Consider the following 26,156-nt stretch of genomic DNA (forward strand, 5'->3'; position numbering starts at 1 on the left):
TACAGTCTTAGTAGAGCTGAGTTACATTTAAAGTACATAATAGTTAAGGCCATTTTTTTAAAGCATAAAAAATATAAATTTTAGGGGCATCTGGGTGGCTCAATCGGTTGAGCATCCAACTCTTGATTTCAGCTCAGGTCATGATCCCAGGGTAGTGGCATCAAGCCCGGTGTCAGGCCCCATGCCAAGTGTGGAGCCCGCTTAAGACTCTCGCTCCCTCTGCCTTTCTCTCTTGCTCGTGTGCTCTCTCTCTTTATATATACATATATATATATATATATATATATATATATATATATATACATATATATATATATACACATATATATACACACACACACACACACACATATATATACACATATAAATACATATATACACATATAAAATATAAAAACTTGGCAGTCCTTATTCACGCTGTATTCTCAAGTGTGTTCTGAACTTGAAAAGTCCAAAATTATTGTGTTCATACGGTATAAATGTGAAAGAATAGTCACAAATGACACTGATGTAACAGTAGGGGGAGGGTGTATGCATTATCAGTGAATGTTAAACACTTAAGATTTTACAGTTCACTGGAGATGAACTGTACACCAAAATAAACTGTAAACAAACTCTAGTTAATAATATGCCTACCAAAGTATTTAGGAGGAAGTATTTAGAAGGATATCTGCAATTTAAATAGACGGAAAGATGTGTGACAAAGCAAGTTATATTAAAATGTTAATGGTAGTTGAGGTGTTGCGTGTAGGTGTGTCTGTTATGAAATTCTCTGCTGTATGTTTGAAATTTTTCATACTAAAAAACACAGAGGGAAATGGCATTGATAACACACTATGCTTCGTGAAGCTGTAAGAAGTTAAAATTGTTGGAATGGCAGCATCAAGCATTTGCTCCTTGATGCTTCCTTGCTGGCATGCACATAACCCACGAAGCCCTTATTTTCTGGTGTGGTATACTCTCTGTTTGCATGGTTATCTCTCCTACCACAGTATAAATTCCTGGTGGGCACAGAACCAGTCTAATCTGGATTTAAATACCTATTGCTTTGTATCGTGTTTGGAGAATAGTATGTGTTCAATAATGGTGGGATGACTGAATGAAAGTGTAACTGCTAAGGACCAAAATAATATACTCTCTCACAATTCACTTTTTTCATTTCTCACATACGTTAAAAGTTAGTACGTTCCGTGTTCAAGAGAAGTGTTGTCTTTTATTTTTCCCCAAGCATGCAAAATTTCTAAAAGTAAGACAAAACTCATCTGTGTTCAGATTACTTTGTATTCTATTACTTAAACAAGTCTGAAGACCTCCTGACACTCAACAACTCTTTAGGTTTTTGTTTTTGTTTTTTTTTTTTCCTTTTTCTGAAAGTGAAGTCTCCGACTTCCAAGGACATCTGGAATTTGTTTTAAGCAAATCTTAGATATGTTGTGAGAACTAAGAGGTTCCTGAACTGGCCAAAAGCAGGAAACCGGAGATCTGGGGAAAAGATAAAAACAAACACTACATAAAAAACTCACGAAGCAAATTAATCAAGAACTTTCCCAAGAAACGGAGGGAAAGTCTTAAGGAGGCTTCGCGGAACATCTCAAACTCCCCCCAGAGCGGCTTCTCCCCTCCTCTCTCCTATCACAGCCAGTCAGAGATAGCGCCGCGCGGCCACTCCCAACATGCCACGCGACTGGAGCTGGTGCCGCGGAAGATGCTGCTTCTCACGTCAACCTCCGCGAAACAACGTGCTTTCGCGGCGGGAGCAGCAGATTCTGAACTGGAAAACCTAGGTCTGAGTCCCTGCTGCCCCACCCGCCTGATGTGCCAGTCTCTTGTCCTCTCTGTGCTTCAGTTCCCTCATCTGTGAATCGGTAATGACTCTGTAACCCCAGTTCGCGCCCAGGGTGATTACTAAGATGAGGGGCGTAAAGGCGCTTTAAAGAAGACGCAAGACTCTCAATTTGTTACGGTTCTTAAACACGCGGTGCTTACAACCAGCCCCAGACCAATCTCTCAAAGTCACCGCTGTCCCTCACTCCCTTCCCGCCCGGCGCCTATGCTGAGGCCGCTCCCTCCTGTCGGCCCCATGCGGGAGCCGCGCGGCGCCGTCTGCCGTACCTGCAGCTACTTGGTCAGCCGGGCCCTCCTGCTGACCCATGACGAAGTCTTGCACGAGGCCCCACAGGGCGCCCGTAGGCGCCACCGCCTCCAGAGCGGTGGCGGCGGCCATGACGCGAACCAGAGACCGTGGGAGGGGAAGTGGGCGGTGGCACGGGATGGGCCTCTGAGCGCACGCGCCTCCTGAGCCAATCGCCTTTGGAAGGTTAAAGAGGCGGGGCGCTCCCTGGATCACGTGCCTGCCGGCTCCTGGCCAGGCAGTTCCAGGGAGGGATGGGACGGTTCCTCCCCGAGGGGCGGGGCTTGGAGACGGGGCGGTGGCGCGGGGAGGGAAGGCGGCTGCTGGGCACGCAGCCGGGGGCCATTGAGGGCGAATAATTCCCGGCCCGGCTCCCGGGGAGACGGGCGGCGGGGCGGGCACCTGGCTGGGTGGGGCCGAGGGGCGGTACACACCCTGGGGGAAGCCAATGAGAAAATCAGGCCCGGTCCGAGGGGGCGGTGCCGTCGGTCACATGCACACCTGGGGCGGGCGGCGGCGGAGGCGCGGGCACCGCGAGCGGGCGGCAGGGAGCGGGGCCGGGCTAGGGCGGGGTTAGGCAGGTGACTGACAGGCTCCGGGGGGCCGGCCCCTACTGGGAGCTCCGAGCGAGCAGGGAGTAGCTGCGGCGGTGCCCGCCCCCTCTCTCCGCCCCTCCATCGGAGCTGGTCTCCGGCCGGGCACCGTCGCGGGCCCCCCTGGCCCGGCCACCTGGGACTGTGCTGGGGAATCGGCCACCTCCCTCTCTCCCGTCGCCCGCAAAGTTTGTGGCGAAGCCGGCGCCCGGGCAGAGCGCGCCCCCGGGGGGAGATCGGGGAGCGCCCGATGCCGGGAGGCAGGAGCCGTTGACCCGGGACGCCGCCGTCCGGGCAGGATCGCAGAGCAGCAGACAAGTCCGCCGCCTCCGGTGCATGGGGCCCGGCTGAAGAGCCAGCATGGGCAACTGCGTGGGGAGACAGCGCCGGGAGAGGCCGGCCGCCCCGGGACACCCCCGCAAGCGAGCAGGTAACGACGAGGAAAGGAGCAGGGCCACGGGCGCCTCGCCAGTTGTCCCCCTCCTCGCTCGAGTTCTGGGCTTCCTAAACGACCTCCCACGGCTCCTGACGCCTGGGTTTCCCCGATGTCTGCTCCGGAGCCAGACGGGAGCCCCCTCCCCAGCCCTGGTAGCCGGGGGAGCCGAGTTGGGGCAACTGCGAGTGCTGACCCGGCTGCGAGCCCAACTCGCTCCAACTGGGAAGCTCCGAGTGAGGGTGGGGGCGGGGGCAGGAAATGTTTGCAGACCGCAGCGGGGCCGCGGAGGGGAGGGGGACCCCGGACGGGGGCGCCGCTGGCCTGGCAGCTGGGTCGGGGTCGGAGGCTGGCCCGTCGGGGCACTGCGCGGGCGGCCAGTCGTCCCCAGAACTCGGAGCGAGCGAGAACTGTCTCTCTTCCAAAGACTGTCTGTGTCATTATCGGGCTGCAAATCGTGTCTGCCGGAATCCAACTGGCAAAAGCAGCGCAGGACTCTGGGAAAGAAATCTTTATTTTTCCCGCAGGGCTTTTTAGAGCTTCCCGGCTGTCTGGGAGTCTAGAAAAGGTGGGGTGTGGGGTGAGAATTGCGCTCGGGTTTGTTGGGATCCTTCCCAGCCTTGGGGATGGGATCTGCTCCCTGGTGATCCGCGAGGGCTGGGCAGCGCCTTCTCACTTTCTTGGTACACTCCTCCTATCCTGGCTCTTCGCCCTGGGAAGAGGTCTGGCGTTCGTTTCCCCGGGTCTTGTACTCACTTCCTTCTCTGAGAGTGTTGCAAGGACCTTCTGAGAATGATAAAAATCGTATACTTTAGAGTTGAAAGGGACCTTCAAAACTTGTCTGAAGTCCAGGTAGACTTACCTCCTCCTGTCTGTGTAGAAGCCCTGATCCAGAGAGGTTGAAGAACTGGTCCAAAGTCCCACAGCTAGTTAGCAGTGCAGCTGGGGCTAGAAAGCAGTCGCCTGTTCCACCCAGTTGCCACATATCCCTTTTTGTAAGAGGAGCCACAGGCATAGTATAGTCATTAATGAAGTGGAAACTCTAGTTGGAATTTCCTGTCTCCTTTGACACGGAAGGTGTGTTGCTTGGGTTGTGGGAACTGGGAAGGAAGATGAGGGGAAACGTGGGGGAAGCAGAGAAGGATGTCTGTGTGGTGGACAGGATGACTTCTGGAAGAAGAAACGTGTTTTTATGGGGGTGGGGGTCATAGGGTAAAATCTAACATTGAAATCCTGTTGGCAGCCTTGTCCATTCTGATTGAGAAAAATTGATTCTCAAACCCAAGGGCTGGCTGGCTTTCTTTCTTTCTTTCTTCCTTCCTTTCTTTCTCTCTTTCACTTATTCAGCGAATATTTATTATTTATGTGCTCAGGCCACATAATTGATTTTGTAGCATTTTTCACTGGTGACATCCCTCTCATACTTGAAACTACCCCCCCCCCTTCCCTTCTTGGCATTAGACTATCCTGGTTTTTTTCTCTGATCACTCCTGCTCACCATCACATCACCTCCTAGGTGTGGGTGCACCACGGTGCAGTTTGGCATTCTGTTCTTTCTCTCATACTCCCTCCCAGAGAAATTGTACACAGTCCCACAACTCTTTCCACTGGGAAGACCCCTACACTGTATCTTCAACTATTATCTGTCAAACTCCAGATTCATACCTGTAAATGCCCACTGGACACACTGATGTAGTTATCCTTTGGATTCAACACTTCCAAAACCAAGCTCTGCATCTCTCCCTTCAGCAAGCTTCCCTTTACTCTTCCATTCTTGCGGTTGTCCAACTTCATACTTTGGAGATGTCTCTGCTGACTTTCTCTGCCTCCTAGTCAGTCATCCGCTGGAACCTGCTGGTTCTTCCTTGGCAAGTCATTCTAACCTGTCCCTTCCACTCTGCTTCACTCTCTTCTCATCTGAAATCCAACCCACCTCCCAGGCTGAAGTTAGTTCCCCACCAAGGGCAAGTTCATCTTCAGTCATTCATCCCATGCCTGCACACTATGGTCCCTCCCAGAAGATGTTTGTTAAATTAACCTGTTCTGAACCCTATAATTCTATGTTTAGAAAAAATTTTTTTAACAGAAACTATTTTTTAAAATAAATCCTACGTCCAACGTGGGACTCAAACTCACAAGCCCAAGATCAAGAGTTGCATGCTCTACTGACTGAGTCAGCCAGGCACCCCTGTTTAGTATTCTTTTTGCATCTTTCCACTTCTGTAAGAACTTTAACTTTCAAGGCTTTTCAGTTTGATCTGGTCCTTTCTTTTAAGGTGTGATTTCTTTGTCTTCCCCGGACATTAAAGCCACGCTGTTTGCTCATTGCCATTTCTCCCTTCTTATCAAGAACCTTTCTTCCTTTTGAGGTTTGCCTCAAATCCCCTATCTTTCTAGAAGCACCTTGCCTGACAATTCTAACCCCCCCTTCTGAGAACTCCTGCAGACACATTATGCCACTTAACAATTACCTACTCCATATTATTAGTCATTTCTTTGATGTTTATAGTCTTATATCAGAAACTACATTGCAAGCCTTGAAGACCTGGGTTCTGTCTTATCCTTGTGTGTCTGTCTCTCACACTCACTCATGTAGCCATATATATACACACATGCACACACACTCAGCACCCAGCACAGTGACTTGTACAGAGGAGCCACTCAAATATTTGACTTTAGAATGTTAACCCGACTGTATCCTGTCATCTAGATTTTTCATGTAAACATTTTACTGAAGTATCTATCTGCATTTTTTTTTTACCTGCTAGTGTATCATTTTTTTCGATTCTGCAGGTCTCTCTGTGAATAAAGCTATTCATAAAGTCCAAAGCCAAGGGGAACTCTGTAGGATGACAAGTTTGGTATGAGGGAAGGAATCCTTCTTAACTTCACAGCATGCACCTGGCATTCCTGTAACATCTGCAGCTTACCCTTTGACAAAGACATAGTTTGATGTTGTAACACTAATGCCTAAAACTCCTCAACTCCCTTGGTGACTCTTACCTTTCCTTTGCCACTGGTGTAATGGGGAAAAATCATCAACAGAGAGCTACAACCTGAGTTCTAGTCCTAGGCCTGGAGCTGGGTGATACTGGGCAAGTCATCAAACCTCTCTCAGGTCACACTTTCAATGTCTCAGAAAGGAGCAAGGTTGTACAAAATCATTAGAGCTGTTTCAACGTTTTTTTTTTTGTTGTTTTTTTTTTTTTTTTTTAATTTATTTTTGGGACAGAGAGAGACAGAGCATGAACGGGGGAGGGGCAGAGAGAGAGGGAGACACAGAATCAGAAACAGGCTCCAGGCTCCGAGCCATCAGCCCAGAGCCTGACGCGGGGCTCGAACTCACGGACCGCGAGATCGTGACCTGGCTGAAGTCGGACGCTTAACCGACTGCGCCACCCAGGCGCCCCAAGAGCTGTTTCAACATCTTCATAAAGGCACCTGTTCAAAACTGCAAAGTTATTGGGTTGAAATTTCAGGCCTTGTTATGTCATCCTTTGGCCTTAGTTCTGGCTTCCTAGTCACTTGTTAGGTAAAACAGAGACATAATGCCCATTGGTCAGGCCATCTTGCATTAGCTATTTAGTTTTTAACTGTTACTCATAATGCATCCCCCGAAAGTCTAGGTTCCCCCTCCAGGTGCTGGGTGGTCCTTGCACTCTTCAGAGTGCAAGTATTCAGAGAATACTTGAAGATTTACTCATGTGGGGTGCTCCCACCACCACATATATATACCCAGGGTAGATCAATATCTCTGCCCCTGGAGTGGGTAAGGCAGCCCCTCCCCCAGCCACCCCAGGGAGAAATAGAGGTAGTAGAACAGGCAAGTCTCTTGCCCAGTTCTACCCTTTGAGAATGTGGCAGGGCTGAAACCCAAATATCTGACTCTGTGATGTGCCAGGCATATCCGCTTACATTCTGGAATCTCAAGCCCGGTGTGGACAGACCCAGGGCCCTGTTTTGAGCTGGTTGGGCTTGGCACTGTGGTTGCAAGAGAGTTTGCTTCTCATTGTGTGGGCTGCTGTGGCTATTCTTGAGGGAGTAATTGGGCAACTTCTCCATTTGCTCAGTAAATATTTACTGAGTGCCAGGCACCTTGCTGGCTGTGAACAGACATGGTTTTTGGCCACATGAAGCTTACAGTTTAGGGGTGGAGGGAGAAAATAAACCTATAGTCATACAAATTCCATGTGATCATACATGGAAATCCTGTATGATAATACATACGGTTATGTATTACTATATATGCTGGTGACTCACACATTTATAATTTCGGCCCGTCCTCTTCAACTCTAGCCTTGTATATTTTGCTGGTGGTCAACACATTGGATGTCTGACAGGCTTCTCAGTTTAACACGTCCGAGACAAAATGAACCCGCACCCCCCACTCCTGCTCTTCCCAAAGTCTTCCCAGCTCAGCTCATGGTGATTTATTTCATCCTTCCATTGCCCAGGCCCCCAAAACACTACCCCAAAAACACACCCCTGACTCCTCCCCTTTGCCTCAGCCCCACATCCATTTAATCAATAGGTCCTGTTGACTTTGCCTTAAATATACCCAGAACCTGAGTCCCATCATCCGCACACTTTGGCCCTGCTCTAAGCTCCCGTCAGTCTCTTAACTGACCTTCCTGCTTCCTCCCTTGTCTCCTGACAGACCGTTTTCATCGCAGCAGCGAGAGTGGTGCTGCAAAACCGTAAGTCAGCTTTTGTTGCTCCTGTGCTCCCCGTTTCATCCCCAGCCCTTGTGTTGGCCTACAAAACACGATACAATTTTCACCAGCTTACCTTTCCTAAGCCATCTCTTGCTCTTCAGCCCCTGTTCCACACCCCCTGGTACCTGAACGGGGCCCTCCCTCCCTCGCCTCCTCCACATTCCTCCTCAGTCAAGCCCTCTCAGGCCAGCCTTTTATAAATCGATCCCCTTCCCTGTACTACCTGCTGTCAGCATTATCCCCCCCCCCCCCGCCCCCTTCCCTGTTTTATTTTTCTCCATGGCAGTTACCATCATCTGACATTGGCTGCCTCTCCTACCGCATGTGGTCAGGGATTTTTATTTGTTTGCCCCCTGATACATAGAGCAGTGCCTGGCATACAGAGGTGCCTGATAAGTCTTTGTCGAATGAAACCAGTGTATCCCTAACAGTGTTGGGAAGGTCTGTAGAAAAGCAGGAATGAGCAGACCTGACTGCTCTCTCATCTCGTAGGTGTTAGGGCATGCATCTAATAAGGGGACTTAGGCTGCAGCCTCACAGTGCTATTCTGTTCCTGGGACTGGCTTCTCTGTCATCCCAGGCCTGGGTAAGGTCTCAAATACCTGGCATATAATTCCCTGTGATTTGGGAGCCTCTTGCTAGGAGATACAGGGGCTATGGCAGTAGAGCAGAGTGAAGTCCCCTATTAGGGTCCTAACCAGGCAGTGTCACTTTCTTGACATTTTATGTCATTTAATGCATCTGACTGTGGACCCCTCTCTCAGATACACATGGTATTTGTAGTCATTAACTCAAAGGGCAGGGATGGGGTGGTCTAACAGACTGGGAAGCAGGAAGGCGGGTGATGTGGATTCCAGGCCTCTCTCTGCCAAGTAACTTGCTGAGGAATTTTTAGAATCATAGAATTTTAGAGCTGAAAGGAACTTAAAGTTTTCTTTAACCTCTTTTTCTTTTCCAGCTATTAAAAAGAGAATAAAGGTATATCTGCTCCCTGCCGAGTTCACAGAAACGTGGTGCAGGCTATATAAAAACTGGATGGGCTCCTTTAAGTTTTCAGTGTGTTGGGGTCAAGGCATTGTAGGGAAGTGCTCAAGGTCAAGTGTATTCAAAAGGGAGGAAGTCTAATCTGGCCCTTTCTTAAGTGGTGATCTTGGGCAAGTCATTTGTTTTGTGCTCAGTTGATCTTCTATTTTAAAAAATGATAATTATTTGCAGTTTACTTCAGAAAGATGTTATGGGGATAAAATAAACGAACACTGTTTTGAAAATTGGTTTCATGACTGCATGGTCTACTCAAATATGAGATCCCAACCCAGATCCTCATCTGGCATTGATGGGAAATACAGCGTTGGTTCTCTGCTTCTTCCTAATTATGTGTGCGGCTTTGATCTCTCTGAGCCTCAGTTTCCCCATTTGTACAATGGGATGACTGCTACCCTACCCACCTCCCAGAGAGGTTTTAAGAATCAAGTGAGATCCTGGGTAAAAAGAGGTTTCGTGAACTCATAAAGTTTCTATTATCCTAGCCACAGGATTTTTACACACAAAAACCATGGCCAGTGATTTTCCCCACCAGATCATTGAAGCTTACTCTTTTTTCAAAGAGCAAAACTATAAAAGAAATGTTTAAAAACTATTTTTGGATGGAAATCTTTCTGAAATGGATGATAGGCTTCCAAGCAAAATACACTGAGCATGAATAACCTCCTCTTTGCGACTCAGGGGTGTTGAGTTCATACCTGTATGTACAGAGCACCTGCTTGGTGGAGGTGGGAACCACAAAAGCTTCTTTCTGTCAAAAGCCTTTATCTCTGAAAGAAGAGGGGTGAACTGGTGACAGGCAGAAGGAAATTGCTAAGGGAGAGCCTGGCCTTCCTCAGGGTCCCAAGCACCATTGGTGCAGGGAGGCTCTTGATTCCTGTTCTGGGCTCTGAGTGAGAACAATGTCCTGCCTGATCAGTGTGAGGCCTCTGGGCTTCTGAGACTAGAGGGCAGTGGGCCCCAAACTAAATGGTGTCCAGCCACTGTCCTTTTGGGGTTCATGTTTCCACCTATAATCTGTCTTCTCCCTGGCAGCAGTCACTCCTTTTTTTCATTTCCCCATATAAAATGTGCTTAAATATACGTAACATAAAATTTACCATGTTAACTACTTTCTAGTAGATGGTTCTGTACATTAAGAACATTTGCATTGTTATACATCCATCACCACCATTCAGCTCGACAACTTTTTCATCTTCCCCAGCTGAAACTCTGTACCCATTAAACACAAACTCCTCATTCTTCTCTCCCCCGTCCCCTGGCAGCTGCCACTCCACCCTCTGTCTCTTATGAATTTGACTACTCTAAGTACCTCGTAGAAGTAGAATGATGCAGTATTTGAATTTTTGGGTTAGGCTTATTTCACTTAGCACAATATCTTCAAGGTTCTTCTATGTTGTACCACGTGTCAGAATTCCCTTCCTTTTTAAGGCTGAATAATTTTCCAGTGTATGTTGGTACCACATTTTGTTCACTCATCTGTCAGTGACACTTGGGCTGCTTCTACCTTTTGGCTACTGTGAGTAACGCTCCTGGGAACATGGGTGTACAAATCTGTTGGGAGTCCCTGCTTTCAGTTCTTTTGTGTATATATCCAGAAGCGGAATCGCTGGATCATATATGAATTCTACGTATAATTTTTTGAGGAATTGCCGTGCTGTTTTCCTTAGTGACTGTATCATGGTACATTTCCACTAGCAGTGGACAAGGGTTCCAATTTCTCACATCCTCACCAATAAACTTGTTATCTTCTGGTTTTTATTTTGTTTGGTTTGCTTTTGATAATAGCCATCCTTATGGGTGTGAAGTGACACCTGATCATAGTGGTCACTTGAGATTCCATCTATTGGGCTCAAATATCAGCCTGTCCGATTTCCTGAGGAAACAGATGACCGGGATTGTTAGAATTGTGCCCAGAGAAAGATCAGATGGCTCACAGTGAAGCCTGAGGGACCCTCCAGAGAGGGAAGTATAGGAGGTTGGCTGGGTGGATTCTGCGACATCTTATCTGGTCAGTCAGAATTTGGCTTGCTTCTGGGTTTCTAACTAGGTGGTTGATGGCTGGGAAAGAAGACTGGATGGATGGATGGATGAATGGATGGATGGATGGATGGATGGATGGATGGATGAATGAATGGATGGATGGATGGATGGATGAATGGATGGATGGATGGATGGATGGGGCTTCAAGTGAAGCAAAGCAGCTCTGTGTTGTTATAACTCATCTGGCTCCCAGAGAATGTTAACTCTGTCTTAACTTGGGGTGAGTGGGGTAGGCACCAATTTCCTTTTTAGCTTTTGCATGTGAGAGATGTAGGACTGTGGTTCAGATGGGAGCATGTAGGCTTGAGTCAAAGGCAAGTAGTGACAGTGACATGGTGAGTTTGCTGCTCAAAACCACATGCTTCTCTCTGTTGGGGACAAGGTCCTGCCCCTTGCTTTCTGAGCTCACAAGGTAGAAGGACCAAGCACAGTGTGCACCCATACCTCTGACCATGCCAGCCCCTCAACTAGTGTCCCTTATTGTCAGGAAAGGGGCTGGAGCACCTTCTGCAGGGTGTGGGGTGGGGGGGACGAGGACGGCTCCGCATTTGTACCTGTGTCCTCAGGGAGGCTGGCACCAGAGCCCAAGCCCAGGCAGCCAGCCAGTCACCCAGCAGCCTAGATCTTAGAGGACTCAGAGTTTCGTTGTTTTTAGGGCTGGAAGAGATACAGTTGGCAGTAGCTCACCTTTACTTGGTGTTCACCATGTGCCGGGAGCATCACGTGCAGGATCTTGGCTAATCCTCACGACCATCCTATGGGTGGACACTATTATCACCTTTTTACAGATGAAGAAACTGAGCCCTAGAAAGGTAATGTCTCCTGCCTAAGGCCATGTAGCTTGTAAACAACAGAGCCAGGACTGGAACCCAAGTGTCTGATCTCAGAACCTGAGCTTTTGGGCCCTTGGACAGTTTATCTTCACCAGACAGGAAGAAGAGAACCCATGGTTTTCATTTTTAAAATGAGTTTATTATTGAGCGTCTTTAGGCACCTTGCTAGACCCAGTCCTCTCATTCGATTGTCCTTGTTTTACCTATGGGAACATTTCTAGCCATTTTACATATGGGAAAGTTGATGGGGAGGAAAGTAAATTGATTGCTGGGGGTTATGAGGCTGAGGAGAGGCGGAACTAGAGCTCAGATTAAGCACTTTGACTCAAATTGCAGTGCTCAGAGCTCATTCTTCTGTGCTGCCCTCCCTCACTTCTCTGAAAAGAAGCTGGAAGTCTGATGTAAAACCTGCAAAGCTCCAAGGACTGTAGCCACTCTGCTCCCTTCTCGTTGCTGTTCCTTCCTCCTTTAATTTCCCAACCCCCAAACTACAACCTCTACCCTAGGAGCCACGTGAATCCATTGTCTTGGATCACGTGCTTGGCACTTTGTAGATGCTCAATAAATATGTGTTGAATGTTGTTTGAGGGTTGAGTGTGCTGGAATCTCAGCCAGGATTGTGTTCCTGAAGAGAAATACAAGTAGAATGCAAACATCTTTGTTTTCTCCCTCTTCTCCCAGAGCGAACTGCCGCTTTCCAACTCTCAGATGCCTGGGACTTGGAGAAAAGAGTGCCCTGGCTGCAGACTTTGAATTATTCCCAAATTCCCAGGAGAAAAGAGGCAACAAAGTCATATTAGCAAAGTGCTTGCTGGATCAGGTGTCACTGTTTGTAATTAATAAGACTAATGATTTCTTACTTTGCTCAGCATTTTGCAGTTTTTAAAGTGCTTTCACCAGTACTATACATGATTTGTTCTCCACAGCCATCCTGTTAGGTAGGCAGGGCAGGAATCATTTTCCCCATTTTATGGGTGAGGATATTGAGATTTATTGAGGTTGCCAAGGTGCCCAACATTACTGACAAGTAAGTGGTAGAGAGGCAGAAGCCATAGGAGCAGTGGCTCTACTGCTTTCTTCCTACGGTGGGAAAGCCTCAGTTTCCATATCTGTAAAATGGGGACAAGAGTCGGGCCACTTAGGGGAGTCAAGGACTACATTACACAAGTGGTGATGTGTGTGAAGTGATCAGCACAGTGCCCAAACACAGCAAATGCTTAGTGAATAATGGCAATGGGTTGTTAATGGCAATAATCAAAGCTAAGTTCATTGTTCCTTTGGGAACTTGTATTCTACTGACTCTTGGTCAGCCCAGAGTATTGGGAAGAGCAGAATGTAGCCTCCCCTGGGTGCCCCTGGGAAATCTGCTTCTGCCCACCCTTTGGCCCTTCCCTTGGGGTCAGAGTGTATAGCGAGGGCTGACCGTGAATTTCTTTTGATTTGCAAAATCTAGAGTCTTTGAAATAGGACATTTATAAGATACCATTTTTCCTTTTGGTGGCAGATAATTATGACAGTATTACACTTATTCTGTTCATTTAGTATTCATTTGCATTTTATTCCAACTCCTTTACTTCATTAGCTATGTAGCCTTGGCAAGTTGTTTTGGATTGGGGGCCTCACTCTGCTCACCTATAAAATGAAAGTAACAGTACCTACTCTGTAGGATTGTCATGAGGATTAAATGAGTCAATGCACATTAAGTCTCCTTAGAATGGTGCCTGGGAAATATTAAAATACTTGGTAAATTGTACTTACTATTGTCACCGTGTTTGGCACTTATTATTTAAGCCAGCTGTCCCCAACCTACCTCTTCCCCCCCAGGTTGAGATACAAGGCCAGTGAAGTTCATACACAAGACCTAGCTTCTGCTCTATACCCTGGTTATCTACCATTCTTGTGATTCCTCTCATTTATTCAGGAAGGCCAATTGGAAGCAAATTGCACAAGAGTGATATTATTATAGACATAGCCTTGAATCTAGCCTCATTCTAAAAAATATGAACCTTTCACAAAAACTTGAGAACCCTTGTTAGTTACAAATCTCTTGCAACAGCCCCCACCCCCTCAGCTCTTGCTGATTTCAGCAACACCCAGTGGCTACTTTTCTGGGCTGTCTCAAAACAGATGTAAACATTTCTTGCTTGGTAGGTCAAGGCTGGGGAGTGCCCTCAGTTTGCTGTGGCTCATCTTCAGCTTGGCAGAACATCTCTGGGTCCTCTGGGGCTTCCTTCCTGGAGCCTGGCACATTTCTCTAATACACTTTGTCAACTGAAGACACCTCCTTCGTGAACTTTCTTGGAAAGTGATCAATATCCGCAGCAGAGCCACTTTACCACAGTTGATACACAGCCCCTACAACTAGATTAAGAAACAGTTGTTCTATAGTTATCATATACTGCTATTAATTAAGCACCAACTCTGTGGCAGGAACTGCAGTAGGTACTTTACCCACATTTCATCTAGTCCTCCTGATAATTCACTGAGGGTAAGACTGTCCTCATTTTAGGGGAGAGGCTCAGTGATACTATTGTGTGCAGGGTCACACAGTGAGAAATGGAGGGTTTTGGGTTCCAGACCACTGTTTTAGATTTCCAGACCCGCATTCCTTCCATGCAATACCTACCTCCTTGTCAATTTCAGCTGAGGGCTCACTGGGCCCTAAACAGGTATGGCTGGTTTACTGACTGACGTCATTGCCACCCATGACTAGCAAATAGTCTACTTCTGCCAGTTCTTGCACTACACATCCTAACTGTGCCAGAAAGTGCATTTTGTTGTCCCGTGAAAGGACAACAAAACCTTCATGGATTTGTTCTGCCTTCCTCCCCTCTCCCCAGCCCCATGCAGTGTCTGCAAAATAAACCATACTGTCCTCTATAATATGGGATATTGCACATGGCATTGATTTTTTTACTTAACGAATGCACTGTTTCTCCCAAAATAGACTGTCACATGACACAGGCATTTCATTTCTCAAGACCTCACAGCTATACATACATAGTATATACCTCACTATAATACATAGTACCACGTATTATAATCATTGAAATCAGTACCCATTTATTAACCTACCATGGGTGCGTTAAATACCCTACTAGGTGTTTGACATTGGTGTCTTCAATTTTCATATCAGCCCTATAAGGTAGGCATAATTACTTCCATTTTCCAGAGGAGGAAACTGAGGCTCAAAGAGGTTAAGACCCACGAAAGTGGAGGAACTGCTATTTGAACCCTAGTAGTTGTAAATTGGGAACCGATATCTTAACCACTATGGGAAACTGCCTCTAAAAATTCTGTACATCTGCCTTGTCCCAGGCACTGCGTTAGGTGTCAGGCACAGCGGGAAGAGTTGATTCCTTTCCTCAAGGAACTCACGGTGTGATGGACTAAATGAATACTGGAGCTTCTGTGATTGGGTTTTATTTTTTCCATCTGGCCACGCCCTAGTGGGCAGATCCATGGCACACAGTGTCCGGGCTCCTCAGGGAGCTGCACAGCCAGGTTTACATCCCTGATGGCTCTGTTTGCTCTTTGCCCTTCTTCCCTCTGGGTCGCGCATCAGGTTCACAGATTCCTGTTTGTGGTCTGGCCTGGGTCTGGCCTGGGACTGGCTGCTGAGGGGAAAGGGAGCATGATTTGGCTGGGGACTTACTGCTAATATGGCTTTTATAAGGCCCCAGATGATTGTTTTGAAAACATCCACATGCTGTATGCACTGTTATCTGGGGCCTCTCCCTCAGGAACAGGATGGGCTAGTCTTTGGAGTCAAAAGGCAGAAGGAGAGCTACACTGGGCCCTTTAATCTGCAGCCGACCCCTCCTGTTTGAAGCTGAGCCCAGCTCTGTCCTGCTGTGACATGTGTCCCATGGAAGATCCAGGGGCTGGATGTCTGGTTTATTGCTGACCATCATGTACTTTTACTGCAGCCTTAAGGCAGCCTTAGGCCTGCCACTTGTGACTGCACCACCCCTTGGGCACTTGTCTGTGCCCTGGCCCACAGGAAATGTCACGGGAGAGATTTCAGCCTCCTGGCCCTGTTCTCCATGGTCCAGTGCTAGTCTAGGTATGGATGGACGGGGACCTCTTTTATAAGCTGGGTCTGGGGCCTCTCAGCTTTAGAGGGGAAATGGTCCCTTTTTCCGAAAGCTGTGGGGTTGGCAGACTTGCTCAGAATCTTTCCTAACTTTTAGGAGAAGAGAATTGGCACCGATAAAGATTTCAGCTGGAGGAACTGGCTCATAGAGGTCAAGCCACTGCCCTGTAGTCTATCCTGCGCAGAGATAGAGCTGGTGTCAGACCCAGGAACTCTGACTCCATTTCTCATGTCTTTTTCTATCTGTCTTGCTTCAAACCTATGTACACGTTGTACATGTATGTCTCGTCATTGATGATGGCTCATGGCTGATCTAGGGAGGGAACAAAGACAAAGATATGATACCATTTTAAGCAAGATGTTGTATAGACTAGTGCTAAATCATGCAGTGTAGACAAGCAGAGACAAAGGCAATGTATAGACACTTTAGAAAGAGTTGAGATGGGATAGGGCGGTTATTAAAGATAAGTGAGGAGAGTTGCAGAAGCGTTAGTGATTTGAGTAAGGGGTGCAGGCTGGAGAGAAGCAAGTAGTGTGATTTTCTGTGTTGCAGAAGTAGTAGATGTTTATATAAAAAGTGTGAACAACACCAGAAAGCCCAAAGAAGAAAATCTCCTGCACACTCCCACCACCCCATGAGAGTCCCTACTCCTAGTTGGTGTTTATCTTCTAGCCGCCTTTTCTTTTTTTCTTTTTTTAGGCAGCAGAATCAAATTGGCTGTGTACACCAAGGTTAAGGAAGGTCTCGAATAGTAAACGGGGAGTTTGAATCAGAGGGAGCCTCTGCTGGTCCCTGCACGTGGGGTGCAGATAAACGAAGGGCTTCGGGTGCCAACCATCTGTGAGCAGGCAGGACTGAAGCCTCTGATGAAGCAGGGGCTCCCCTACCCCAGACTTTCATCATGCACTGCACAGGAGACTCACGTTTGCTCGTGGGGGTCAAGGGAAAGAATTTCTCCTGAGTTGTCTGGAAACCTAACCTGCATTCCCACCGCCCCCCAGGCCACAGGCCCCTTTCTTTCCTCTTTCCCATCCAGTTTCTTCAGCAGAGCTCTCTTCCCTGGAGTTGGGGATACATAGCCAGTTTTGCCATGCCACAAAGCCTTGCTGCTGCGTGAGGTCATTTCAGGGGAGAGACTATATATAGCGGAGGACTCGCATCAGGACAGCTCCATATTGTTCGGGCTGTTTGCATTGCCCTTCCGCCGATGTAGCCAGGGTGACCTCACACTCCATACCAACTAGTGGGCACCACATTGTGTCTTCATTGCTCCCTCTGTGTTCTCCGGCCAGTGCTCACCCACACAGGAATGAGTTCCAACCCTGCCCAGGCCCAGGAACCTTTAAAGAAGCAGCCTTGGGAGAGAGGCAATGGGGAGAGTCCAGGGACCAGAGTTCCCTTCCAGCTCCGCCACTTTGTGCTTAGCTTGGTATGTGTAACAAATTAGGTGCTGCCCTGATTGACGCCAGGGAGACTGGGGACCCAGAGGTTCCACTGAAGTTGTTGCTACGGGGCACACAGTTGGAAAACCACTACGGAAGACAACCCTCTGAGGTTTCTTCCAGCCTTAGGATTCATGGGTCTGGCCTTGTGATGGTCTGTGGCCTAAATGACCCCTCAGGAGGGGTGCAAACTTTGTAACGTCTTGGAGATTTTGATGGTTGTCTTGGGTAGACTGGAGATACAGTATAGGGAGAGAAATCTCAGGAGAGTTTTTGCAGTGGGACAGGTGGGGATAGCACAGAGTTGGCGGGTCCAGTATGACTTGCTAGGCTCTATAGCCATAGGCTGTTTTCTCTGGCTGACTCCCACCTGCCTTTCCTTTCAGTGCTCATTTGTCCCAGAGAAGAGATGAAAATGAGGTTATAATGCACTTCAGGCAAGGAAAGTGCATTTAATTTAAGTTGCCTGGAGCTGAATTTCCCATTTTATATGTGGAGTATTTGTAGAGCACAGAGGTGCCTTTGGCAGAAATCGAAAAGTCGGGATCTGGGGCCAGTTTCCTTCATTGAGCAAGTTTGTTTGCCGAGCACCTACTTTGTATTCCTAGAGAAGCATACGGGAGATCCCAGCTGCGTTAGGACCCCTTTACAAGTAACAGGAACCCACTAACTCCAGCTTAAACAAAAAAGGTGATTTATTATAGGGTTTCAGGGGGTGCTCAGGACGCCACAGCAAGACTGCTGCCTGGCCTTAAGCAGGAACTGGAAAAACCTCATCAGAATCTCCCCTTTTCCCTCAACTCTGCTTCTCCTTGGGCTCCCCCCATCCCCCCTTTCCACAGCCCAAACAGTCCCAAGTATTCCTGCAAGAGCTCAGCTATCCCAGCCCCAAGTGCAGATTCCCAGGGGAGCATATCCAGTTCGCCCAGCTTGGTCCACTCAGCTCCAGCCAGGGGATGGGTGTCTCTTGCAACAAAGCCTGTATGGGAGGGGCCGTTCCTGACCGTGTGTAGACTGGGGACAGCTCCAGAGGAGGGGGACTTGTGAGCTGCATCCATAGCTCCGAAGCTGTCACCTCTTCTAGGCCTTAGTGAGAAGCTCTAGTCCTAGGGAGGGACCCGGGCGTACGTGAAACACCTACTAGCCATCCAGGAGACAAAGAGGTGACCCTTGGGCAGAGCCTGCTTGTTCTGAGTATATGGCTCATCCAGTTGGGGCTGTCAGGAGGGGACAGGCCTCCCCAAGCTGGTATGGACAGTGTTCCACACAGAGCAGAGGGCCCTCCAGTTTAGCTCAGGGGAAAAGGGTTTACCAGCAGGATCACATGGAGGCAGCCGGCCTCATAGGAGCTGGGGCTGGAGAGCAGTCAGGAATGGAGGCGGCTCTGCCTCTTGGGGGCTGGTGGCCTCTCTGCTTCCATCTGAGCGTCTGCTCTTAGCTTCCCTCTCTATGGACCCAGCCTTCTCCTCTCGGCTCATCGGCTTGTTCCAAGACGGAGCACACCAATGCTGAGTTCTGGCAACCTGTGTTTTGACTTCTCTGGGTCACGGGACCACCCAGATACAAGCTACTAGTGCAGAGCCTGATCACACAGGATTTGAGGCTGCCCCTTTCGGGGCTTTAGGTGGGACAGGCATTAAGAGACAGTCTCCTGCACTCAGAGGATGCTTTTGGACACTGGAGGGTAGAGGCTTGAAGATGGAAGAGAAGAGGGCTTGGGAAGGCAGACCAGCCTGAGCTAACGCAAAGATGCAAGGAGGTGTGTGTTTCGGGGAGGGGGCAGTAAGGCCTGAAAGACCCCTTTGAAGCTAGGCTGTGGGACAGGAGATGATGCTGGGGACTTGAGAGGGTGCTCCAGACTCAAAGGGCAAAGAGGACAGCTAGGGAGGGGCTGGGGCAGCACAGAAGACGGAAGCCACTTAGGAGGCCGGGCCGGCAGTGCTCCGGCAGCGGGGGAAGGGTCTGCACTGACATGTCGGCAGTGGAAGTGCCAGGGGTACAGAAGCCCTTTTGAAGAAAGAGTTTATGGGTGACAGTTTGGCTGAAGCAGAGGGAGGGTCCAAGATGTGGCAGGCAGCGGGTGGAAGCATTGGGCAGGGCTTGGCAACACTGGGGACGGGGGAAGGGCAGCTCTTTGAAGGAGAGGTCGTTAGCCTCACGCAGCAGCATGGCCAGAGTACGTGTTGTTTAGGTTGGGAGAACTGAGGATATTTAAATCAGAAAGGGAAGTCCCAGGGTAAAGGAGGAGACTTCTGGAGAATGGGTCCCAGGCCTACCAGCTCTGCTTCTCAGGAACTAAGGCCCTGCACACGTTGCCTTAGCTTCCTCATCTTCAGAATGGGAACAATATCTGCCCAGTCCCCTCCTAGAGTTGTAGGTCAAAGGTTATGTACATGACAATGTTTTGTGCTCAGAAAAGGCTCACACAGATGCAGGCAGCCTTGTTACTATTGCTGCTTGTGTGACAGCCTGCATGGTGACCCCCCTCGGGGGGTCAGGCAGCCTTCCTTCCTGGACCTGGGACGACATGACCTGATGCGAACTCCCCGCAGCCAACCCAGACTCCCTGACTTCAAATCACCTGGGGTAGTGTTGAGAGGAGCGCCTATCTGGAACCTGAGTCTGGGGGTCCCTGAGTGACTGATTAGAGCTAGGATGAGTTCACCCCCACTGACTTCCAGCATTCCCCTGATTGGTGCTGTGTGTGTGTGTAGAGAGCCCAGCGGGCAGGCTGGAGGCTGAACCCTCCTTTAGATAGAGAGAGGAGAGAGGGAGGGAGGGTGGAAGGAAAGAGACAGTTGGGGAAGGGGGTGGCTATGGGCAGGCTTAACCCATGCACATTTCGGAGTGGAACTGGAAGGGGGGTTCTCCCCTGTGTGAGCCTTGTGGGCCTCTTCCCCACAGGGAAATCCACAGAGCACTTGTTTCAAAGTTCCCAGGAAAGGGGGAAATGAAACCTACATCCTGTTTTGCCGCCAGCCTAGGGAAGAGGACCCAGATGGCGACAGTAGATGGTGGTAGTAACCTAATACTGGTTGACATCCTGGGACCCGTGGAGTTGGGGGAACGGAGAGAGCTTGAGGAGGGGACCCGAGGAGAGAGCCTGTGGCCTCCCTTCCTATTCTGTTCCATCCTTTCTTCATTCACGCAGTAGGGCCCAGCAGCCTGGTGCTTTGTTCCCAGCTGCCTCTCCCTCAGGATTGGCCCAGCTTTCCCTACTGCCCACAGTCCTGTCCTCCTGGCTTCCTTCTGGCTCACCTGTAGCTTCCTCTCTCCAGGAAGGGAGCTTCCTGTGCCCACCTTTCTCCCCTGCTTTCTCTGCCTTCCCCCCTCCCCCACCAGGGCCTTTGGCTATTTCCAGTCATTTCTCTCCCACAGAGCCTCTGCTGGAGTCACCTGCTCCCCCACCCCCACCCCAAGCCAGACTTTGTGTTCTCCTGCCAGCTCAGTTCCAACCCCAGCCCCTTGGAGTATTACTTTTCCTAAAGCGCAGCAGCTGTGTCTTTTGCTGGTCTACCCAGCTGTTCTTGTCCTTGACCACAGAGGTCATGTCACTTGTGACAATAAATAGGAAATGAGAATGAGAGGGTTGCCAGGTGCCTCTGGGCTGCCCTTCCAGCTGCCTGCATTCCTGCTGGGAAACAATAATTGTAATACAAAACATTTATAAACATGTTCTATGTTCACTTACCATTTCCCAGACACTGTGCTTAATATTTTACCCATATTATCTCATTTAATCTTCATAATGACCCGGTGAGGGAAGTTGAATTGTCATCCTCTTATAGTTAAGGGAAATGTGACATTACTGACAAGTAAGTGGCAGAACAAGACTGGAATTGGAGCGGGTCTGACTCCCATGCCCATTTCTTTTCTTTTTAAGTTTTTTTTAATGTTTATTTGTCTTTGAGAGAGAGAGGGGGACAGAGAGAAAGAGAGAGAGAGAGAGAGAGAGAATGAGCGGGGGAGGGCAGAGAAAGAGGGAGACACAGAATCTGAAGCAGGCTCCAGGCTCTGAGCTGTCAGCACAGAGCCCGATGCGGGGCTCGAACCCATGAACTGCGAGATCATGACCTGAGCCAAAGTCGGATGCCCAACTGACTGAGCCACCCAGGCAACCACCCAATGCCCATTTCTTAACTGTGGCCATGTCCTGCCTCCCATTGCCACGGGGCCAGGGACCCCCCACAGCCCACTTAAACTTCAAGTTCTTCTTTCTTCCAGTTGACTATTGCAACTAGTAACTCGTCCACATAAGGAACCCTTGTGGTGTCTTTTTCAGAGCTGTGCTTTTTTCTCTCTTCTCCATATCCCAAACAGTGAAAAGACCTTCAGGTGGTAGGGGTCCTAGTATTTCTCTTTGCTGTGGACTCCCCCACACCAGTGTCCCATTTTATAGCTGTCCCAGTTTATGGCGGCAAATTCCTAGTCTTAGCATAATTTGACATTATCCTGACAAAGGAGCTTCAAAACTAGAAGTAAAGAAGAGCCTGATCTCTCGATTCCATCTGATGCTCTTCCCACTTAGACCCTGATGCCATTCTATTCTGAGAGTGCTAGAAATATGCCCCAAAGGTTCCTCTTCTACACATTCTGTATTGACTGGGAACATTTCTACTGTTTGCGGTAGGCCTTTTGTGTTCTATTCTTGTCCGTGAGTGGTGATTGTCAATGAGAAAGAGAGAAAAAGAATAAAAATCTCTGGGGATTAGGGTATATATGAAGTTTGAAAAAGCATATTCCGTATCATAATCACATTTTAGGTTTGGAGAAGTATATTGTTTTTAAAACATAAGCTATTTAAAATGGAGTTTGACAAAACTCTTGCCTGATGTTCTAGTAATTCTCAAGTGGGGCATAGCACAATTTGGGTGCCACAAATTGGGTGGGGGTGTGTATGTGAAGTCTGTGTATCAAAAAGGGGAGTGTGTTTAAAAACGCTGAGAGGGGCGCCTGGGTGGCTCAGTCGGTTAAGCGTCCGACTTCAGCTCAGGTCACGATCTCGCGGTCCGTGAGTTCGAGCCCCGCATCGGGCTCTGGGCTAATGGCTCAGAGCCTGGAGCCTGCTTCCGATTCTGTGTTTCCCTCTCTCTCTGCCCTTCCCCCGTTCATGCTCTGTCTGTCTCTGTCTCAAAAATAAATAAACGTTAAAAAAAAAAATTACAAAAAAAAAAAAGGCTGAGAAACACAATCTTCCAGTAGGAGATTGTCAAATCCTGTCTTTCTGGGTCCTACAGTCCTCTAGGTATTTACTAGAGGGCTGGCAGGATGGTGTGCATGGTATGGGGGCATCCTGCCTATCTTGTCTCAGTTGGACCAAAGCCTCTTGGGGCTCTGGGTGGCCTACCCAATGGCTTTGCCACTCACTTCCTGCAGTATGCCAGATGAAGGTAATATTAGTGTAGATGCCTAGTCCTGGAGAGTTCAAGGCTAATCTGAAGCACATACTGCCATAAAGCTCAGACGTGCATTGAGTTTCTACATGCCAGGACCCATGCTTGGCCCAGGGTGTGCAGCTGAACAAAACAGATACAGCCCTGTGCTCATAGAACTCTCAGAGTAGTGGGCAATTAGATTGTGCTCAAATAATAAAAATGTAACACATGCTATGAAGGAGAGAAGAGGGTGTTGGGAGAGAATTATGAGGTAGGAGGAATGGATTATTTGGCGGTACTGGATCAAAAAGATGGCCCTGAGAAAGATAGCTACGCTGCACCTGAACGCTGAGCCTGATGTAGCCATGTTGGTCTCCTGTGACCTTACCTCTAGCTGGGGCTGTTTGCTGGTCCATGTGATACCTTTAGGCGAATCAGAATAAAAGGTGTCTGCTCTAGGCAGAGGCAGCCCTGCCAGGACCCGTGGCTGGTGAGTGAACATGAGCTAGGCTTCAACCTCCACTGGCCCCTGGTCCTGGCGCTGGGCACAACCCAAGGTGGGGGCCTTATCCAGGCTGGGTAAAGGGAACCGTACATGTGAAGGCCCTGGGACAGAAAAGAGCTTGATGTCTTCCAAGAAAGAAGCCACTGAAAGAAGCAAGTGGCCACCTCAGCTTTTCTTCCCCTGGTGAGGAGGCAGCTTCCTTTCAAGGAGAAAGGAGAGGGGGGCCATGTCTGGAGCACAGTCTGGAGCTGCTGGGCTGGCCAGCAAGCACTCGTAGTTTGGCTTCGTCAGCGCCGTAGTTGGTGAGTTCTGCTCTGGCCTTCTTTCCATAACACATGTCCCTTCCACAATGCCCCAGGAAAGGAGAAGGACCATTAGGAGGGGGTTCTGGGGAAGCTGGGCCAGAGATCAAGGCCCAGGTCCTGCCAGCTTCTGTTCAGCTTTTCCAAGACAAGTCTCTACTTTGTGCCCAGTTCTGTGCTAATCCTGTAAATTTGGAACTTCACGGACTTTTAACCTTTTTCTTTGTCTTCTCACCTGAGACACACAACCTTTCATTCCACAGGTAGGGTTAATGGACTCACATGCAAATGACGGTGGTAAAGAGAGGCTCTGGTGGGTGGGGAGGGTAGCGGGGCATGCTCAAGGAAGTGGCATTCAAGTTCAGTTCTAGACGCATGTAGACTATTAATATGTAGAGTAGGCTAACCTATGAGCTCTTGGAGGGAGGGATTGTATCTCTTTTGAGCGGTAAGTCTGCAGTGCTTAGCCTAATGCCTAAGTCATCATAGGTGCTCAGCCCGATTTGGAGACGGAATAGTCCCCTCCAGCATCTCTTCAGGAAGGCTGTCTGAATTCTAACCCAGGTTTTTTGCCCCATTGCCCAGGGCCTAGCATTGTGTCACAGCTGCCTAGTGACAGAGCAACGAAGGGATGTTTGGGGAACTTGAAATCATGTCTTGAGGAGCTGGGACTACTTAGCAAGAAAACACAAAGCAGAGGAAGATGGGGAAGGCGGTCTTTAAATCCCCCAAGGAACTGTTGTCATGGTACTGTTACCATTCATTGAGTCTTTCCTGCATGCCAGGTATATGGTAGGGGCTTCACATGTCTGATCTCATTTAATCCTCATAATAATCCGAAGGGGAGAATATTATCGTCTCTATTTAATAAAGGAGGGCACTGGGATTTAGATCAGATGATCTACTCGAGATCACCTGCCTGGGATTTGGAATGGGCCGGTCTGGCTCCCAAACTCATAACTGCTGAGAGATTTTAACTACCACACAGTATTACCTGGAGATTTTGTCGTGTAATTGAGAAAACAGAGCGGGCACTCATGGGGAGAAGTTCCAAGAAGGTAGTTTTTCTGTTCCCCACAGGGTGATTTCTCTTCCTAAAGGAGAATAGTCTGAAATTAGAAGGGCTGCCCTCGGAGAGTCCACCTTCTACTGCAGGACCTCCTTGCTCCAGTGGGATCTGTTTGTGCTAAAGTCGAAGCAGCCTGGTAGGGCCTTTTTCTGAATGGAGCTGTGAGGTCCACCCTCACACAGGCACAAGCAGCAGCACCCAGATTTCCCGGATCATCCTGGCCCAGCTCTCTTGTTTCCTGTTCCATTGTTCTCCCTGAAGCCCCAGCGACAGGGTCCGGGTCCAAGGAGCTGGGTAGCAACAGCATGTGCCTGGCCCCCTGTGGGATGGGCCACACAACACCTGGTCTCTGGACCCTGGCACGGAGGCTGGCACTCGGATGAATTTCAGGGGAGGGAAGACCGGGGTGGGTGCACTTCCTGTGGGCTCCTGGGGCTACAGAGGTTTGCAAAACTGCACTGATTGTCCTTTGATTTGATTTTTCTTTTGCCCCACTGACTTCCTGTGGCCATGCGGCTGGCTCTAGGATGCAGAGGGGTGCCATATGGTTCTAGAGCCCCTGTCACGACATCAAGTGAGTTGATGTGGGTGGGAGCCCCTTTGTAAACCACAGAAGGCTATAAACTGCCTGAGAGCTGACTGAAGTTGAGCCCTGCAAGACATTGATGAGCTGGCCTCTTTAGTGCCAGAGCGTGTGGCAGGACATTAGAGCTGGAAGAGCCCGTAAAGGTGATGTGGTCCGCTGCCTACTCAGTGTGGGGTTTGCTCCACTCAGCACCCTGCAGGCAGTCAGCCAGGCTTTCCTTGAGCAAAGCTAGCTTTTGATGGCTCTCATGAGGAGACCGTCCTTCCTTGCGTTGGCCTAGCCCTCTACAGAGCGTGTCCCGGTGTGCTGCCTTTGCTGCCCCTCACTGTGGCCTTGTGAGAGGCGTCTGCACTCCGTGAGCTTGGGTGAGGCCAAGCTCCCACCTGCTGGTTCTGCAGGAGCAGGTCTGCTTTCTTTTTGTGAAGTTTTCCTGTTTCTGTTCCTGGGATTTGAGTCCGTGGTGAGCATTCGTGACCCTTCTTACAGTGTGGTGAATGTCAAAGAGAGGGCATTTGCCTTGTCCAGGTCGTCCCAAATGTGTGGCCGGGCGGGAAACACAACCCCGGAGATGCTCAGTCTTGTCCTTCACTGCTTAGGTACATTCTGCCTCCTTCCTGACTCTAAGCATGCTTTACAACAAGATTCTGAAAGCCCTTTCCAAACAGCAAGGTCAAAGCTTTTGGCTTCCTTCTTTAGAATGTACCTGGCTGGTAGGGTGAGGGTGGGGATGGACACATAGGAGCCATATGGTGCCAGGAATGGGACATAGCAGCTTGGAGGAGGGATCTGGAGGGGGGCCAGGGTACGACAGCAAAGTGTCTCTGCTGCCAGGGGCTGGGGCCACCCTGGTGACTTCTTCCTAATTCTCCTTTCGAGGGCTTTCACCTCCCCGTCTTCTTCTTTTTCTGCTTTTCCTGTTTTATTTCTTGTGAGGCACCCCTGAGCTGTTCCACCTTCCAGCTCTGCCCGCCTGGAGATTCCCAGCTCTTAC

General features: G+C 49.1%; 2 protein-coding genes across 4 annotated transcripts in view; one reads left to right on the forward strand and one right to left on the reverse strand.

The window, feature by feature from the left end:
• Positions 1–2,445, reverse strand: part of MMS19 (MMS19 homolog, cytosolic iron-sulfur assembly component) — a 33,934-nt gene extending 31,489 nt beyond the window's left edge. For 2 of the 3 annotated variants that reach the window (XM_042960745.1, XM_042960744.1), the window contains exon 1: positions 2,113–2,444. In XM_042960745.1, coding sequence (XP_042816679.1) covers positions 2,113–2,224 — 112 coding nt within the window. In that variant the 5' untranslated portion in view covers positions 2,225–2,444. Of the gene's footprint in view, positions 1–2,112 lie in introns of all 3 variants that reach the window. The other variant, XM_042960746.1, reaches the window with a different exon arrangement.
• A 204-nt stretch (positions 2,446–2,649) lies between these two features.
• The window catches only part of UBTD1 (ubiquitin domain containing 1), a 52,480-nt gene continuing 28,973 nt past the window's right edge, over positions 2,650–26,156 (forward strand). Inside the window, exon 1 of the mRNA XM_042960751.1 lies at positions 2,650–3,154. Within this exon, the coding sequence (XP_042816685.1) occupies positions 3,085–3,154 (70 nt within the window). The 5' untranslated portion in view covers positions 2,650–3,084. The remainder of the gene's footprint in view (positions 3,155–26,156) is intronic.

This window comes from Panthera tigris, chromosome D2 (assembly GCF_018350195.1).
Source record: "Panthera tigris isolate Pti1 chromosome D2, P.tigris_Pti1_mat1.1, whole genome shotgun sequence".
In the NCBI taxonomy this organism is placed as follows: domain Eukaryota; kingdom Metazoa; phylum Chordata; class Mammalia; order Carnivora; family Felidae; genus Panthera; species Panthera tigris.